General features: G+C 34.5%; 1 protein-coding gene across 1 annotated transcript in view; it reads right to left on the bottom strand.

The window, feature by feature from the left end:
- The window catches only part of LOC126968962 (uncharacterized), a 46,609-nt gene that overhangs the window by 7,354 nt on the left and 19,255 nt on the right, over nt 1-20,000 (bottom strand). The window contains exon 2 of the mRNA XM_050814214.1: nt 15,953-16,104. Within this exon, the coding sequence (XP_050670171.1) occupies nt 15,953-16,104 (152 nt within the window). The remainder of the gene's footprint in view (nt 1-15,952; nt 16,105-20,000) is intronic.

Here is a 20,000-nt window from a genome sequence, read left to right as displayed (position 1 = left end):
CTACCTCCGAAAAACAAACCAGTTAGGCAGGTCCAATTTCGAGAAAGAGGTCATTCGTCGAATCCAACTCGGATAGACAGAGTTTGGTCAGATCGGTAAAATCTTCTCGTCCCAAATACCACAGTGTCTGAAGTGGCAGTGGGCAAACTGGCAGACATATGGCCAGTGGGGCAGAAAAGTCCGAATAGCGACCACGTACCGGAAGACGCAGTGTCGGTAGGCCCCACACAAGATGGACCGACGATCTGGTCAAGATCACCGGAATACGTTGGATGAAGGCAGCGCAGGACCGATCGTCGTGAAGATCTTTAGGGGAGGCCTTTGTCCAACAGTGGACGTCTTTCGGCTGATGATGAATAAAACCCGAAGTATATTACTATTAACTTTTTTTTAGTATTTGTATTCTTAAATAAAATAAATAAATTCTTTACTGTCATATAGGCGACTATAACTAGGCGATGAAACTATAGGCAAAAGATGAAGGCTCAGCTTCACCTGACATGGGATTATGGATTCATGTTTTTATCCCGTCCTCCTTAAGGTGTTGAGTGGGAGTGAATATATTATAATATCTTATAATGTTATCACGTAAAATTATCGCCCGTAAACCGACTTTAGAGAAAACCATTTTTCTGTTATTAACGTGGAGTTCTACACTGTGGGTTCAAGGATGTCACCACATTGGGTCGAGATATAAATCTCGCCATTCTGAAAATCTATAGGTTGGCGGAATAAAATTGGCTATTTAAATGGTACAAGAGAGTACTTAGGTACAGCAATGCTTGAAGATCTGGATTCTTTGTGGACAACCAGCACTGATCTCTGCGGTACACCTATGATCTCCTGCAGGAGTCTACACAACACAGTTTTTGCGTGGATTTTACGAGTAAGTCGCGACACGTGTGTCTGCGCGCGCGTTCGTATGTTTGAAGAAAGATCATCTACATGAATGTGCGCCATCCGGTGGTTGGTGCAGTTCTTCCTGATGGTGTTGTCAGTTGTAATTGTGCAATACATTGCCGCTTGCCTTATGGAATGGCTTCTCCAATACTCATTCAAAAGCCAATGATGTTTAATAGATTTTCAAATGGCGAACACACACATAATATGCACAATAATGCGGGCATAATTATTTGAAAATGTTTAACTAAATGATTCTTATTGGTATTTTTTCAGAGTGCCTTAAAACTGATAATAACGTCTACAGTTTCTCCCAATTCTAGAAAAATACCACAACGGAAAGCGTTATCGCTATTTGCGGTTAGAAACCATAATGAAATGGTCGAATAAATAATCAACCGTGCCTACTGGATAATAATAGCTGTAAATTTTATGTTGAAGTAAGCAGTACCTAGCAGTTTGTATACTTTGATGAAAACTCTTCAAATTTCGATATCAAGGAACTTTTCTTGGATCTTACACAGCTATTAATATGAGGCCTAAATAGTTAAACTTTTTCCGCCCATAGGACTCATGAAGTTGTATGTATTTTTAATGCTGCTTCATAATCAAACAAATTAAAAAAAATGTCAAATAAAATAAGAAAAAAAATTTCGTGTGGACCACCCTTAACATTTAGGGGGATGAAAAATAGATGTTGCCCGATTCTAAGACCTACCCAATATGCACTCAAAATTTCATAAGAATCGGTCAAGCCGTTTTATAGGAGTTCAATGTTTAACACCATGACACGAGAATTTTATATATTAGAAGATGTGTATATATAACTTAGAGAATAGTATATTCTTTGCTCGATATTCTGAAAAATGGCGCTTAGTCAAATTCTCCTTTCAAGCGTCGATATATCACACGAATGTTGCGGGAGAAACCACAAATACTATCTTTGTGCAATAGGAGACGGCTATTTATAATCTAGGTCCTAAAGAATCATTAAGAGAAAATTATAAAGAAATAACATATTTATACTTAGCTGTTGCCTCTCAATATTTCCTTGATAGGTACCTAATGAAATGTATGTGGATATTAGTGAAAACTATTCAGTTTAGAAAATTGATATTAACATCAATATTATCATTTTTGAAGACCTATCTATAATAACCCCCAAAACTTATTGGTTTTTTTTTCTATTTTTGTGGAAAAATCTTAATGCGGTTCACAGAATACATCTTCTTACTAAGTTTCAACAGTTATAGTTCTTATAGTTTCGGAAAATAGTGGATGGACGGACAGACAGACATGACGAATTGAAAAGGGTTCCGTTTTTTGCCACTTGGCTACGGAACCCTAAAAAGGCTCGCTGAATTTCTTGCTTCTCCGGTCTTGGTCATTCTTCACAATGTGGTCTAACGTGCGCCGTGCACTCATTTTTTACTGCGTAATACTTATTCAATGTATATTGCGAACATATACCTAATAGTGGTAAAGGTAATGCCACACTCTACAGGCCTCACAAGGCACAAGCCCTGAAGCTAAAGCTCAAATGACTAAACAGTAAACTGTACTGACTCACTGAGTACTAGAGGTGGTCGTTAAATCAATAAACTGTTTTTATTAACAGTTTTATAATCGTTAACGAATTAACTGTTTTTCTTCAACGAAAAAACCTGTTAAACATAATAAGCTAATAAATTCAATCAACGTCTTCGCCCGTAACTCGCAATAAATGAAGAAATTGAATGCCTTGCTAAAACAGCTTAATTCAAAACAGTTGACGAATTTGCGAACGAAAACATTGACATGATATTATTATATTGACGAAATAATAAGTGAATACACGTGGAATTATTTATTTGTATTCTGTATAGTCATAACCTTAATGATTAAAGAATGATGATCATATTAATAATTATAATTTTAATAATTTATAAGAGTGCTTCCGTTAAAGAACAGAAGTTCACCCAACAAAAAAATACTTGATGGTAAGTGATCACCATACTCTCTTGCAACACGAATGTGAAACTAATGAAAAAAGTTACTAGAGCAAGTATCGATAAATATATACAGCGCGTACTTATTTCTTACAGCACTTGAAGCAGCGGCATCTAGCGGCAACAGCAAATAACGTAACTTGTTATACAATTGATTTTATCCTACTTTAATTTTGCCGACGATACTAAGACCGAAGTTGTTTTTGTTTATTGTTCTATAAAAAGTGGAACTATAAATTGTGAATTTGAAGATATAAGTTATAATATAAATTATTTATACATTACAATTACAAGCCACAAACGTATATATGCAATATAATGGTAGTTATAGGTATTAACGAAAATTTTTACTAATAACTTTCAACACATGGAAGTCAAAATTACAAAATTTATTAACATGCATTTATCTTTAGATGTTCAATAGGATTAAAGGAAATCTCGTGTGGCAGGAAGTGGCAGTGGGCAAACTGACAGACATATGGCCAGTGGGGCAGAAAAGTCCGAATAGCGACCACGTACCGGAAGACGCAGTGTCGGTAGGCCCCACACAAGATGGACCGACGATCTGGTCAAGATCGCCGGAATACGTTGGATGAGGGCAGCGCAGGACCGATCGTCGTGACGATCTTTAGGGGAGGCCTTTGTCCAACAGTGGACGTCTTTCGGCTGATGATGAATAAAACCCGAAGTATATTACTATTAACTTTTTTTTTGTATTTGTATTTTTAAATAAAATAAATAAATTCTTTACTGTCATATAGAAAATTACAAAAATAAAATTCATAACTAGGCGATGAAACTATAGGCAAAAGATGAAGGCTCAGTTTCACCTGACATGGGATTATGGATTCATGTTTTTATCCCGTCCTCCTTAAGGTGTTGAGTGGGAGTGAATATATTATAATATCTTATAATGTTATCACGTAAAATTATCGCCCGTAAACCGACTTTAGAGAAAACCATTTTTCTGTTATTAACGTGGAGTTTTGCAATCTACACTGTGGGTTCAAGGATGTCACCACATTGGGTCGAGATATAAATCTCGCCATTCTGAAAATCTATAGGTATGCGGAATAAAATTGGCTATTTAAATGGTACAAGAGAGTACTTAGGTACAGCAATGCTTGAAGATCTGGATTCTTTGTGGACAACCAGCACTGATCTCTGCGGTACACCTATGATCTCCTGCAGGAGTCTACACAACACAGTTTTTGCGTGGATTTTACGAGTAAGTCGCGACACGTGTGTCTGCGCGCGCGGTCGTATGTTTGAAGAAAGATCATCTACATGAATGTGCGGCATCTGGTGGTTGGTGCAGTTCTTCCTGATTGTGTTGTCAGTTGTAATTGTGCAATACATTGCCGCTTGCCTTATGGATTGGCTTCTCCAATACTCATTCAAAAGCCAATGATGTTTAATAGATTTTCAAATGGCGAACACACACATAATATGCACAATAATGCGGGCATAATTATTTGAAAATGTTTAACTAAATGATTCTTATTGGTATTTTTTCACAGTGCCTTAAAACTGATAATAGCGTCTAAAGTTTCTCCCAATTCTAGAAAAATACCACAACGGAAAGCGTTATCGCTATTTGCGGTTAGAAACCATAATGAAATGGTCGAATAAATAATCAACCGTGCCTACTGGATAATAATAGCTGTAAATTTTATGTTGAAGTAAGCAGTACCTAGCAGTTTGTATACTTTGATGAAAACTCTTCAAATTTCCATATCAAGGAACTTTTCTTGGATCTTACACAGCTATTAATATGAGGCCTAAATAGTTAAACTTTTCCGCCCATACGACTCATGCAGGACTTGTGTCAAACACCAAAAATAAAAATATAATCAAATTTTGCATATTAATAGATAGTAGATATTATGTTTCATTCGTTCTAAATATGTAGAAACCTACCTAATATATTCACATATATCATATGTCTATAGGCTCTGTCTGTACATCAGTTTTCTTTTATAATTACTATTAGTTTTACTACACACCGAAGCAAATCTACAGTTCTTTTTAATCATTATTAATTTTTGTCTGTGAATTTTAAACTCAATTACGGCTTGACCGATTTTGATGATGACTGGTTACTTTTTAATTATACTTCATCATCATCGTCATGATGAATGATGAAACTTTTCATATTTACAGCTTAACAATTTTAAATTATCTTTTAAATATAATATAGTGTAAATGAAACGAAATTTATTTATTTGCATATATTGTGGTTACTTTGTTTGTACTTAAATCGTAGTTGTACAGCACAATTACTAATAAATTTCCATACAAATATTTAAGTGTATAAATATCGAAATCCAACAAAATACTCAATACGACAAAAGCCAGCCTCAGCCTCAAAGGATTGACGGTTGTAGTTACTGTATCAATACACATACTTAGTATATATATACGAAACTAGTGAACCCGACAGACGTTGTCCTGTAACACGTCTTAAATTTGAAAAAACGGTTCAGCCGTTAGGAGGAGTTCAGTAACATACACATGAGCAGGAGAATTATATTATATGGACGGAATTGAGAATCTAAACCAATATCAAATTCACTGGAACACACAAAAAAAATCATCAAAATCGGTCCAGCCGTTTAGGAGGTAGTTCAATTGTGAATCTAAACCTTTCTCGAATCCCCTTGAACTCACACAAAAAATTTCATCAAAATCAGTCCAGCCGTCTAGCAGGAGTCCAGTGACTTACACACGCACACAAGAAATATATGTATATATAAAGATTAAGATATATGGACGGAATTGAGAATCTAAACCAATATCAAATTCACTGGAACACACAAAAAAGTCATCAAAATCGGTCCAGCCTTTTAGGAGGTAGTTTCTATTGTGAATCTAAACCATTCTCGAATCCACCTGACACACAGAAAGTTTCATTAAAATCGGTCCAGCCGTTAAGGAGGTAGTTCAATTGTGAATTTAAACCATTCTCGAATCCACCTGAAGACACACAGAAAGTTTCATTAGAATCGGTCCAGCCGTTTAGGACGAGTTCAGCTACAACAGACGCACAAAAGAAATATATATATGAAAATATATATATAAATATATAACTAAGAGAATAGTATATTCTTTGCTCAATATGCTGAAAAATGGCGCTTAGTTTATTTCTCCTTTCAAGCGTCTATATGTCACAGAATGTAGCGGGAGAAAACGCGCGGGGAAAATATGCAATACGTGCTAGCAAATACTATCAGAAATAAGAGATTGCTTGTAATTAATTCTAGTAGGCTTCATAAGATACATAATAGCTTTAAGGGTAAATGTATACACTTTCATAATAAAGTCCCAGCCACTGTTCAGGCATTAGCTTTAAATTAATTTAAATGTTTTATTAAAAAATGGCTCTGTCGTAAATCCGCCTATTCCACAGATATCTAAGTGATCAGACAGCCTGGGTCTAGATTATGATTGTTTTATTGCGATAGAAATGACTGCACAATATTATATATTTTTATTGAAAAGAGCGCAATAAAATAATACTGGGAGAGTTTCTTGCGCCGCTTCTTCTCTCTCAGAGCGCCAGTTGTTTCCGAAGCGGTACTAGTTTCTAGTATATTAGAATTGACAACAAAAATAATTTTAAAGGAATAAATTTTGAGAAAATAAATGCCTTTAATGCCTATCTTTGTGCAATAGGAGACGGCTATTTTTAATCTAGGTCCTAAAGAATCATTAAGAGAAAATTATAAAAAAATAACATATTTATACTTAGCCGTTGCCTCTCAATATTTCCTTTATAGGTACCTAATTAAATGTATGTGGATATTAGTGAAAACTATTCAGTTTAGAAAATTGATATTTACATCAATATTATCATTTTTGAAGACCTATCTATAATAACCCCCAAAACTTATTGGTTTTTTTTTCTATTTTTGTGGAAAAATCTTAATGCGGTACACAGAATACATCTTCTTACTAAGTGTCAACAGTTATAGTTCTTATAGTTTCGGAAAATAGTGGATGGACGGACAGACAGATATGACGAATCGAAAAGGGTTCAGTTTTTTGCCACTTGGCTACGGAACCCTAAAATGGCTCGCTGAATGAATGACCAAGACCGGAGAAGCAAGAAATGCTTCTCCGGTCTTGGTCATTCTTCACAATGTGGTCTAACGTGCGCCGTGCACTCATTGTTTACTGCGTAATACTTATTCAATGTATATTGCGAACATATACCTAATAGTGGTAAAGGTAATGCCACACTCTACAGGCCTCACAAGGCACAAGCCCTGAAGCTAAAGCTCAAATGACTAAACAGTAAACTGTACTGACTCACTGAGTACTAGAGGTGGTCGTTAAATCAATAAACTGTTTTTATTAACAGTTTTATAATCGTTAACGAATTAACTGTTTTTCTTCAACGAAAAAACCTGTTGAACATAATAAGCTAATAAATTCAATCAACGTCTTCGCCCGTAACTCGCAATAAATGAAGAAATTTAATGCCTTGCTAAAACAGCTTAATTCAAAACAGTTGAAGAATTTGCGAACGAAAACATTGACATGATATTATTATATTGACGAAATAAAAAGTGAATACACGTGTAATAATATATCTGTATTATGTATAGTCAAAACCAAAATGATTAATGAATGATGGTCATATTAATAATTATTATTATAAAAATTTATAAGAGTACTTCTGTTAAAGAACAGAAGTTCACCCAACAAAAAATACTTGATGGTAAGTGATCACCATACTCTCTTGCAACACAAATGTGAAACTAATGAAAAAAGTTGCTAGACCAAGTATCGATAAATATATAAAGCGCGTACTTATGTCTTGCAGCACTTGAAGCAGCGGCATCTAGCGGCAACAGCAAATAACGTAACTTGTTATACAATTGATTTTATCCTACTTTAATTTTGCCGACGATATTAAGACCGAAGTTGTTTTTGTTTATTGTTCTATAAATAGTGGAACTATAAATTGTTAATTTGAAGATATAAGTTATAATATTTATATATATTTAAACATTACAGTTACAAGCCACAAATGTATATATGCAATATAATGGTAGTTATAGGTATTAACGAAAATTTTTACTAATAACTTTCAACACATGGAAGTCAAAATTACAAAAATTTATTAACATGCATTTATGTATAGATGTTCAATAGGATTAAAGGAAATCTCGAAATACTTTGGCAGCACCTCCACGTTGAGTAGCTAGGCTAAAATACCTACGTTAGCCAAAGTAACTGCCATTACTTGGGAGTTCCAAATTATGTCGTCTATATAAGTTTGTTACCTATATCCTCTTCAATAAGTATCCCTAAGCATTAATGGTTAAAACATTTTAGATAACTATATTCAGTTTAGTTTCGGTGCAGCACTAACTCTTAGCGAATAGCGAAAAAATTATGAAAGTGAAAGTAGGTACCTACAGGCAAAAGAGTAGACTAATACTATATGGTACACCGCCAACACTCCTATGACTTTTCTGGTGTTAAAACGGATTTGGGCTTGCAATGATAAATTACAATTATTGATGGTTACTTAAAGGTTCCACATATTGCATATCAAACTATTGTTAGGATGTAAAACTAACTTAACAACAATTGCTCAATCTGGTAGAACTTATTAGATAACGTTCTTTTTTAATTTGGTGCTAGGTGGTGAAAATATATCTATATCTACTTCATTTAACATAATATTCATTATTTACGATAGTCATACCTAACTATGTAAAATCACTTAAAATTACGTGACCCGTACGCTAGTCTGTATAAAAAGATATATGCGATTTCCATACTAACAGCTGGCTTCCAAAGGTTTTCAACGTTTAAATCTATTATAAAATGCTCATTGTCCATGCGTCTTAATTTTGGAAAATAAATACGAATACCAAAACGGCAAAATATAAATTGTCAGTTAAATAGAAAATTGGCGTCATTATAAGTAAGTTATGAGTATTATTTTTACATATAACTGTCATATTATATCATTTTAAAGGCGAGGTTAAGCAGGTGTGTTACTTTTTTTTATTGAATGAATGCATTTATAGCAAGAAGTATCTTGTTCTACATAAAAAAATCATTATTACAAGTATGGATTTTCTTAAAAATTACACTCAATAATGAATAAATAATGGTTTTATTAGCTTTAAGCTTCTTGGTATACCAAATGCCTTGCGCCATAGATTTATCTGATTAAAGAAAAAAAATAAGATCGAGTTTGTTAAGATAGTTATTTCATATAATTTTAAGTGAATGATTATTTCATGTTTTATTCTTCAAATTCCATATTTTTTCCATTCTTCAAATACTTCAGTTTATGCTAATAAAAATTTAGTTAAATCACCTATTTTTTTTAACTAAAAATATAAAATGTTTGTTCCTGTAAATGAATTTTTTAACACTGAAAAGTACCACAGCTTTAAGAGGAATTAATGTACCATTTCTACCAATCAATACAGAGCAAAAATCAGTCTGTATCCGTAATACATTGCAATCACCGTTTAATGACACTATCATATCTATCCATAGTTATGTCCAATATTATTAGTTATATTAGGTATTAGTTTTAGTCCAATGCTTTATGTCGATAGGTTATTGAAATGTAAGTAAGCGTAAAAGGAAAGATTTGTCTACCTCTAGTAAGTTAAACTAGCATAGATAGGTTATTGAAAACGGCCGTAAGACGATAAGCTATCATCTCGATAAGTCTATAATAAGAAAGTCCTCTGGTGTGTATGTGTTTTTAATTCTAATTAATAATAACAATGATACCCGCCACTCCAAAAATTCTTTAGATTTTCGAAATTATAACTATGTTACATCAACCTCGAAACATTTTTGATAACGCAAGACTTTTGTGTGTGCTACTTGTAACAGTGATGGAATCAAAAGCTGATATCCAACCTTCTTGATTGAAGACGGATACTTAAAGGAGAAAACAAAAAAAAATAACAAAAAATACCATAAATTCTTACAGCTCAATATCTATCTTTTAAAATGCATAATTGTTACCACGCACATACCCATCCCTACTCTGTGCTAATACTAATTGCGATTTGTTAAAAGGCATAAAAGGCATTTATTTTCTCAAAATTGATTTCTTTGGAATTCTTTTTGATGTCATTTCTAATAACTACTAGATACTACTACCGCTTCGGAAACAAATGGCGCTCTGAGAGAGAAAAAGCGGCGCAAGAAACTCTCCCAGCATTCTTTTTTTGCGCTCTTTTCAATAAAAATATACAATATTGTACAATCATTTCTATCGCTATAAAATAATCACAATCTAGTCCCAGGCTGTCCGATCATTTAGATATTCAGCAGTGGAGTAATAGGATTTACAACAGAGCCATTTTTTTATAAAACATTTAAATTTATTTATAGATAATGCCTGAACAGTGGCTGGGACTTTATTATAGCAGTGTATACATTTACCCTTAAAGCTATTATGTATCTTATGAAGCCTACTAGAATTAGTTACAAGAAATCCCTTACTTCTAGTGTTATAATAATGAAAATCACTATTAAGAGTAAAAAGGTGACGATTTTTGTGAACGTATATTAAATTTTCATAAATGTACTGAGAATGAACAGTCATAATATTTATTTCATTAAATTTTTCTTTGAGAGACTGTCTACAACCAAGCTGATATACAGTGTGTTTTTTTTAAGTGGGACAGTATGGGGAAATCCTTAAGTATAAGAGATACAGGGAAACTGTCTTAGGAAACATTAGGTACTTTTTTGTGATAAAAAAATTGGTATAGTCAAAATTTTGGTCAAGTGTGAGTTGTCCCTAAAAATGATTAATTTTGATGAAATTTTTTTTTGACGCACATCTACTCAGTTTCATGAGGGGATCATTTTATTGTATGGGAAGAAAAAAATCGGGACAGCAGAAGTTAGTCAAATTTAAGAAAATCGTTTTCATTATTACAACCCGTGTAAATTGCCTACCACTTCCCACTGCAAGGTTTTTATTAAAAAAATATTGCCTAGTCCAGTTTTACATTTGAATTTGGAACATTTTATTTGGTTTAAAAAGGATTAAAATACTTTAAGGTATTCTTACCCGAGCACCTTACAGATCTAATAAAAAAAAAAAAAAAATTAAATTTGGAACTTCTTGAAACCAACAATTTTACTTGATATTTCATTGTTTAAATTTAACATTGTGTTAAGTTTTCGTCATGGAATTATCAAACTCGCATAAAGTAAATTTAATTGAATCGTATTTTGTAAATTATCGTAGCTCTGTGAATGCGTTACAGTGGTATCGGGAACGTTATCCGGACCGCGATCAACCGAACCGCAAAATTTTTGACAAACTGGTGAAAAATTTAAGAAAGGGAGGCTGTTTTACACTAAAACGGAAGAGATGAGCCTCAGTAATAAATGAATTTACAACTATCGCAATCTTAGGATATTTTGAAGCCTACCCAAAAGCCTCATTGAGGGAAGCTGCTAACAATATCGGTGTGCATAGATCTACAGTACGAAAGGTATTGAAGGCTTACAAGTACAAGTGTTACATAGAAGGTTATCTTGTACAAGCATTGCTTCCAGGAGACACTGACCGGAGATTAGCATTTTGCCAGTGGTTTGTAGCATGCTCGATTAGAAACCCGTCTTTTCCAAGCCGGATTATTTGGACAGATGAATGCAATTTTTCAAACAATGGCATGTACAATAGAAAAAATAATCATTTTTGGGCACGTACAAACCCCTTCCGAACTACGGCAACCCATAACCAGGTCCGCTTTTCCTTTAATTGTTGGTGTGCAATATTAGATAATAAAATCTTTGCCATTAAAATTTACCATGGAACATTGAATAGTCAAAAATATCAGGAAATATTAAACATGGCTGTGGATTTAGCAGATATGGCAATTCCATTAAATAATTTGAATAATATCATCTACCAACAAGACAACGCCCCTGCCCACAATAGTATCGCTACTAAACAATTTTTAAATGAACATTTTCTTGATCGCTGGATGGGCACAAATGGCCCTATTAAATGGCCACCACGTTCACCCGATTTAACACCGTTGGATTTTTTCATTTGGGGGTACCTTAAAGGGCGAATTTATGCAGATACAACTCGGTACAAGAGTTAAACGACGCAGTGCATTATCATTTGAACAACATACATCACAACGCCTTGTCTAAAGCTACCAGAGGTGTTCTGAAACGCGCTCGTGCCTGCATTCAAGAGGGAGGCCACTGCGAACATTTACTTTAATGTAAAATTATTTTATTAAATTTACCTTACTTCTGCTGTCCCGATTTTTTTCTTCCCATACAATAAAATGATCCCCTCATGAAACTGAGTAGATGTGCGTCAAAAAAAAATTTCATCAAAATTAATCATTTTTAGGGACAACTCACACTTGACCAAAATTTTGACTATACCAATTTTTTTATCACAAAAAAGTACCTAATGTTTCCTAAGACAGTTTCCCTGTATCTCTTATACTTTAGGATTTCCCCATACTGTCCCACTTAAAAAAAACACACTGTATAGCATGAACAGCTCTCTTTTGTTGTTCAAAGATAGGTCGACCGTGGAGTGTTTTATTATCAATTTTTTTGACTTCCGGCATTAAATATAATAATTGCGAGCAAAATGACGTAATGCACAGAAAGGAAGTAAATCATCACTGATGTTGCTTATATAAAAGTATTATTTTATGAATGTGGCTTTCATGGACGAAACTATAGGTCATCATGATACAGTCACGCTTTGCCGCGCTCACGGGCACTATTATCCACCGTTTGAAGTGCCAACTGTCACACCATGTTGCACGTACCTACCTACGCTATTACCCCACCAGATATAACATTATAATGATCCACATACTGTGCACTCACGAGATTTTGTTTAGATAGCTTTATATCTCTGGGAAATTATAAATTATTAAGGTCAATGGGATATAATATTGTGATTTTGTGATAAACTTTTTAAACCTATACTCGTATCATATTAAGCAAAGCTGTCTGAAAGGTAAGCAGAAAACACGCAAAGAAGGCCTTTTTTAGACAAGTTTATTAGTGAAAATACACCATTTGGAGCTATGAACACTATTTTAACATATAACACATACCCTTAAGTCCTATTTGTAGGTTTCTAATGTTTGCTGTTGGTTATAGTTAACACTCCAGAGCTATTTCGAACTACCACTTTTCATTACAGTTAAACAAGTTTTTTCACGGCATGATGCATTTGTTTAGTACTATTCATACCTTTTGTATTTATATAGCTTGTACTTTTTTTGTGGAGGTACATTTATTCAGATTAGTAATCAATAATTTGAATTGTAAGCATATAAACTGTTTGCGCCTGATAAAATATTCTGATTTCCTCGCAAGAATTTTGAAAATGTATGCTTTGTTACTTAGGTCGCGGGCCGGCAGCCGTGAACTCATATCAAGGTCGCTAGCATTTAGTGTCGCCTTAATAGAGTTAAAGAGATAAAAACCTGAGCGGTGATGAGAAATACTGACAGGTTAATTATTATTGTAATTATTTTCGTTTATGATAATAATAAGTGACGATACGAGGAAAACATTCATCTAATCTGACGTACAACGTTTACTACGCGTTCTTAGATGAATCATTCGGAGCAAAATTTAAAAATAAAACCGTTTAAACTGTTGCCTCTCAATATATTCTTGATAATGTTAAGTATGTACCTTAGTTAAATACGTCTAGATAGAATCTCTTGCTGTTAGAGAACCGGTAAAAACAGGCCAGGAATATTAGTTTAGTGTTCGTGACAAGCTACGTTTACACTCGCGATTTGTATGACACTTTGGGTTAGTGTGCGTGAATTTCTCAAAATAGATGTTAGTTCTAAACTCTATTATTTACGACGTTTTCACAGCTGTCATAGTCTATCTAGACGTATAAATGGGGCACATAAGTGAATTTGCTAGAAACTGTCATAGCCATAATGTTAACAACAGGAACAAACATATAAAACTTGAAATGCCTACTCGGCTAAGTCGAGTTAATAACCCCCCTATTCATAATGGTCCGCTAACTTTAAACAGCCGCTTAGGAATGTTTTTTCTCATTCTGACTTAGATCAATAGAAGAAGACAGAGTGAGAATTAGCAATGCTTTAAGATAGCAGACTATTATGAATAAGGGGGTAAGTCTTTTTTTGGTGATGTATAATATGCTTTTACCAAATACCAGATAATGTTCAAAACAAATGTATTACGAAATTCAAAAGAATTGTTAAAAACATTTGTGCAGCAAAGGTCCTAGGCGCGTTGGCGCAAAAACACTGCCCTAAGCGCGTTGGCATGCAGGTGGGACTCCCCACTGCTGAGGCATTGGATAGGTTTGCATGCGCCTCTAGCTAGGTGCAACTTATTGTGAAAATAACTAACGTTACTAACATAATTTTTAAGAAAAATTGTAACTAACATACAATTTCTAACACTTCCACTTACATTACTAACTATACCTAATATAAATGACTTTCTCAATGATACCACAGATTTGGAATGGAGCGACCGCAATCAGGCTTTAAATAATAAATTTTACTGAACGATATTATAATTGAAACGATATTTTTATGAAAAAAAAAAGGAGACGCTGAGTTTCTTGCGCCCGTTCTTCTCAGGTCTGAGGCATTCAATTCCGAATGGGTATGGTTTTTGACCTTCAGTAATGATTTCATATCCTATTTTGAATAAAAATTTGAGACACGATGTTAAGTGTCATTTGCTCAGAAAATTTCACTAGAAACTTTGCCCTTCAAACTAACAAACAATAATTCTTGCATACTTCTACTGCTTGAGGGCAGAAAAGGCGCTAATGTCATATCCAGATTGGTAATAAAATGTGTTTTACCATTAATGTGTTTCGGTGTGAAAGGCGCCGTACCTATTGAAATTACCACCGAGACTTAACATCCTATGTCTCTAGGTGACGAGCGCAATTATAGTGCCGCTCAGAATTTTAGGAATTTCCTAAAATTCTGAGCTAATATCTATGTCATCGTGCGACTCTACCTAGACGAGAATCCTTCATCACACATACTTGAAGCCTCTCAGAGCCGATCGATCGTAGTCTAACAATTTTGAGTTAGATCGCCAGCAGTTCAAGCTTGAGCACCCCTGGTCTCGATCGTTTAGAACTAACCTCTATTTTGAGAAATTCACGCACACTAACCCAAAGTGTCATACAAATCGCGAGTGTAAACGTAGCTTGTCACGAACACTTAACTAATATTCCTGGCCTGTTTTTATCGGTTCTCTAACAGCAAGAGACTCTATCTAGACGTATTAATTATCTAAGGTATATACTTAACATTATCAAGAATATATTGAGAGGTAACGCAATGTGTTTCGGTGTGAAAGGCGCCGTACCTATTGAAATTACCAACGGGACTTAACATCCTATGTCTCAAGGTGACGAGCGCAATTGTAGTGCCGATCAGAATTTTAGGGATTTCCAAGAATCCTGAACGGCACTGCATTGTAATAGGCAGGGCGCATCGATCACCATCAGCTGAACGTCCTGTTCGTCTCGCCCCATAAGGGATGACACACACACACATTTTTTATGACATTATTGTCATAAAAAAATGTGTGTGTGTGTGTGTGCAATATGTGATAGAAATTTTGATAGATAAACAACAAGAATTGGACGTAGCTAATTCCAGAAAAACGTTATAAAACAAAATCATGTCGAAATTGAGTTAAGAACAATAATCTGGTCACGTGATTCTTATTAACAGACTGATAAAAAATGGTAACCCTACTGTCACTCTTTAAATAGCATCATGACTTAGTAGCCCAACCCACATTAAACACGAACCCCCTTATTCATAAAAGTCCGCTAGCTTAAAACAGCCGCTTAAGAGTGTTTTTTCTCATTCTGACTTAGGTCAATAGAAGAAGACAGAGTGAGAATTTGCAATGCTTTAAGTTAGCAGACTATTATGAATAAGGGGGGAATTCTTTGAAATGTGATGTTTCTGGCTTCGAACGTTTTTTAGGAACTTCGTCCAATTGTGCCGATGAACTTAAAAGAATGTTCGTCTTACCTTACTTCTACAGCGATATTGTCCCCATGCTTGTAGCTCGCAGTAGTGTATTTGGAAAGCGATTACTTTTTTAGGATCTTCTTCAGCCAATCCGTACTCCCATCTAAGACGAACATCTCTAAAGTCTGGATCGCCGATCAAATGCAATACTTCTGTAATAGAAAAAAAAAATCTTATTAATAACTAGCTGACCCAGCAAACGTTGATAATTAATCTACCAACTATATGTAGCTAAAATTAAGTTTGATTTTTCACCTCCTGACAAAGTGAGAAAGATACAAAGATTCTAATTAGTTATTCATTTTAAACTATTCTTTCAATTTGATTTCTGAGCGACGCGACGGGGTACACATCAAAGGAAAAACAAAATTGTTGTTTTTATTTAATTCCGAAAATTTTCATATTTATTAACCTTTTAAACCTTTACTGGACTTCCACAAATAATTCAAGACCAAAATTAGCCAAATCGGTCCAGCCGTTCTCGAGTTTTAGCGAGACTAATGAACAGCAATTCATTTTTATATATATAGATAGATAACACTTTCACGCATATTTAATTTTCAATATCATCTTCTGCTTTAATTGGGAAAATATTTTTTTTTTATGAAAATAAGGGATGAGACGAGCAGGATGTTCAGCTGATGATAATTGATACGCCATGCCCATTACAAATGCGGTGCCGCTCAGGATTCTTGAAAAACCCAAAAATTCCAAGCGGCTCTATTGCGCTCGCCACCTTGAGACATAAGATGTTATTATATTAAGTAATTTCACTAGCTACGACGCCCTTCAGACCGAAACACAGTAATGTTCACACATTACTGCTTCACAGCAGTAATAGTTGCCGTTGTGGTACCCATAATCTAGCCAGCATCATGTGCAAAAGAGTCTCCTACTGGTCTAATCTCATAGTGTCCTGAGATAAAAACAAATTATCCTATAACAATATTTTAATAGTAGTTTCGCTTTTTCTACGTGGTTTTCGACACTTTATCACTTTTTATATGTTTGACATCAGATTGTTAGTGTGTAATATATTTCATTAATATATTAACTATTAGTTATACAGCTTCAGATTTGACGTACAACCAACAATTATTAATGTTATCTGCAAAACGTCAAATACTCAACGTCTTACACGGGTAAGTCAAAACAGGTAAATGTAAATTTATACGTACTCAGTAGTCGTTAATAAAAACTAAAAAAACACGCTTTTTATAGAAAAACGATAGAAAAATATATATAGAAAATTTATTTTGTAATTTAAAATAAACATCAATTCCTGCCTGCAAATCCTTATTTTGCAAATTAAAAAACGGAAATATTTTACCAAACTAATGTATTGTCGCAGGTCTTCGATAAATAAATGAAGTTTGAACGAAATCTGACCCTAAAGTGGGTCAAAATCGTGCTCAAATGAGTCAGTTAGAAACAAACATACATACAGATGAAGCTAATAAAAAGCATGTAAAAATAAGAGTTATTGAGTACCGTAAATAAAAAAAGGTATTTTGAAAGATTTTAAAATACACTAACGGCCGTTCCCAATAATTACTACTGTCAGTAATTAGCTGTCAATAATCGGAAACTGTCCCAATATATCTGATAAGTCATTCTTATCGCCTTATATTAGGACGCGTGAATTGCACTTTCCATACAAACTTCTATCGCTGGTAAGCTACTTTATACGTCGTTCCATTGACAGAGAGCGTGTATGGATAAGGTGAGTTACCGTCGATAAGTTTATTGGGACATAGGTCAACGATAGTTACGATTTTTTTCTCTAGTAAGAGATAGACTGAATATTGGGAACGGCTGTAACTGTCTATCAAGTGAATATTTGGGTTTTCTCTGTGTACCCGTTCAACCTCGATATCAATTCACCATAATTGTGGCTTAGACAAATGTTCAGTCGTGACTCCCAAGGCGTTAATATCGTTTTGTAGCACGATGCGGTGCCTAAGGTTAAGTGCACGTCATAAAGTACCACACTTTCAAAAGGTTTCCCAAAGCTTGGACCAAGAGTAACGGTTTTCAAGTTTTCCAAAGAATGTTGTATGTCAGCTCATAAGATACATAATAACTTTATAGGTAAATGTATACACTTCTACAATAAAGTCCCAGCCACTGTTCAGGCATTATCTATAAATAAATTTAAATGTTTTATAAAAAAAATGGCTCTGCCGTAAATCCTATTACTCCACTGCTGAATATCTAAATGATCGGACCGCCTGCGACTAGATTATGATTATTTTATAGCGATAGAAATGATTGTACAATATTGTTTATTTTTATTGAAAAGAGCGCAAAAAAAGAATGCTGGCAGAGTTTCTCGCGCCGCTACTTCTCTCTCAGAGCGCCATTTGTTTCCGAAGCGGTAGTAATATCTAGTAGGTATTAGAAATGACATCAATAAGAATTCTAAAGAAATCAATTTTGAGAAAATAAATGCCTTTTATACCTTTTAGCTTCGGACCGACGATAAAATAAATATACTGCTGATCAACTATTAGGCTGAGATCTATAGAGCGTACTCAGACTTTACTTATGTAAAACTTAGCTGAGTTTAAGCTTAGCGTTATCTTTGATTACGATTTTATAGTCATCTGAAATTATGCTGAGCTTAAGGTAAGACAGTGCAATTCAAAATTCAAGTTGGCGTTTTATCATACTCAGTTAAAATCTAAGTTATCCCTTCGAGTGCACACAAGGTATACATGCAGCGACCTCTACTATATACCACTCGACTGGCGGCTGTCAAAGTTCTTTTGTGGCTGTTTGATATTCGCCATTTTGGCGCTGTTGGCCACGAAGCGAGAGTCTGCGGTACTAAAACTAGTAATGACAGCTGCAGCAAACGTCGATAGATGGTGGGAAACTATTTACAAAAAAAAAGTGTACTTTATTAACACGGAAAATGAACGAAATTAATTCAAACTGCAATACTACTTCAGAGTATTATACGTTTCTATCGCAGCCATTTGTATTATACGTCAAAATTATTTCTTTGGACACTCGTGTGTAGCGATTCAAATAGGCACGCCCACCGGACCGTCCGACGGTCAGTGCGTACCAAATCCGACCATGTGTTTAGGGTATAAGTGGAAAAAATGTACTAATATCGGTCCGTTAATTTAGGATCAGCATTGGCAAATAAACAAAATATTATTATTTAGTAAAGTCTAAGTCATTCAAGCTTTTTAATTGTTGTCACGCAGATCATGGCCCAGAAAAATTCTTCTAATATTTATGATTCGCCGTTACGTTCCTATTTACAAAACAATAAGGGTCTATGCCTGACTTGCTGTTTAGATAAGGTCGACGATTAGATCTTCAAGTAACAATTGCAGCTGTCACTTAGACTCACGATTTTTTTTTAAATATAGAACAGTTTATGGAAAGATATAGTTTTATCTAAATACCAATGATACCATTGTCATTTTATGAAGAAAACTGCTTTTAGTATTATGATTCTTGGTTGACTGAATATAATATCTATTGTGTTTGAGAGGCTTTTCCAGACGTTCTATACACATATGAGGACATATCATTCGCAGTCTGATAAAGACTAGCGAAAAAAAAAGCGATTTACTCGATTGTATGCAACTTGCGTCAACGTCATTTATAGATTGACAGATGACGGCTATAACCTTGTCAAAAATGGTGATAGCCGAAATTCACTACGTTTTAAGCAACTTTTCGCTTTCAAACTTAGCCGGATTATACTTCGTCGCCAATCGCCATACTGTAAATACTACTATTTCAAACTTACTCTGTCAAATCACTGCACGTTTCGTACTAAACTTAATTTCAATTTTTACTTAGTTTGCTGTTTTTTTCAATTTTAACTGTTTGGTCTAAGAGCGGGACTTTAAGAGTATGCATAAGACAATGTAAGCCTTATTAAAGTACACTTTTACCTTCTATATTTTATGTTAGTATCAACTACTACTACTGCCAGTGGGAGGCTTCTTTGCACAGGATGCCGGCTAGATTATGGGTACCACAACGGCGCCTATTTCTGCTGTGAAACAGTAATGTGTAAGCA

This window comes from Leptidea sinapis, chromosome 17 (assembly GCF_905404315.1).
Source record: "Leptidea sinapis chromosome 17, ilLepSina1.1, whole genome shotgun sequence".
NCBI lineage: Eukaryota > Metazoa > Arthropoda > Insecta > Lepidoptera > Pieridae > Leptidea > Leptidea sinapis.
This window is presented reverse-complemented; position numbering and strand designations above follow the sequence as displayed.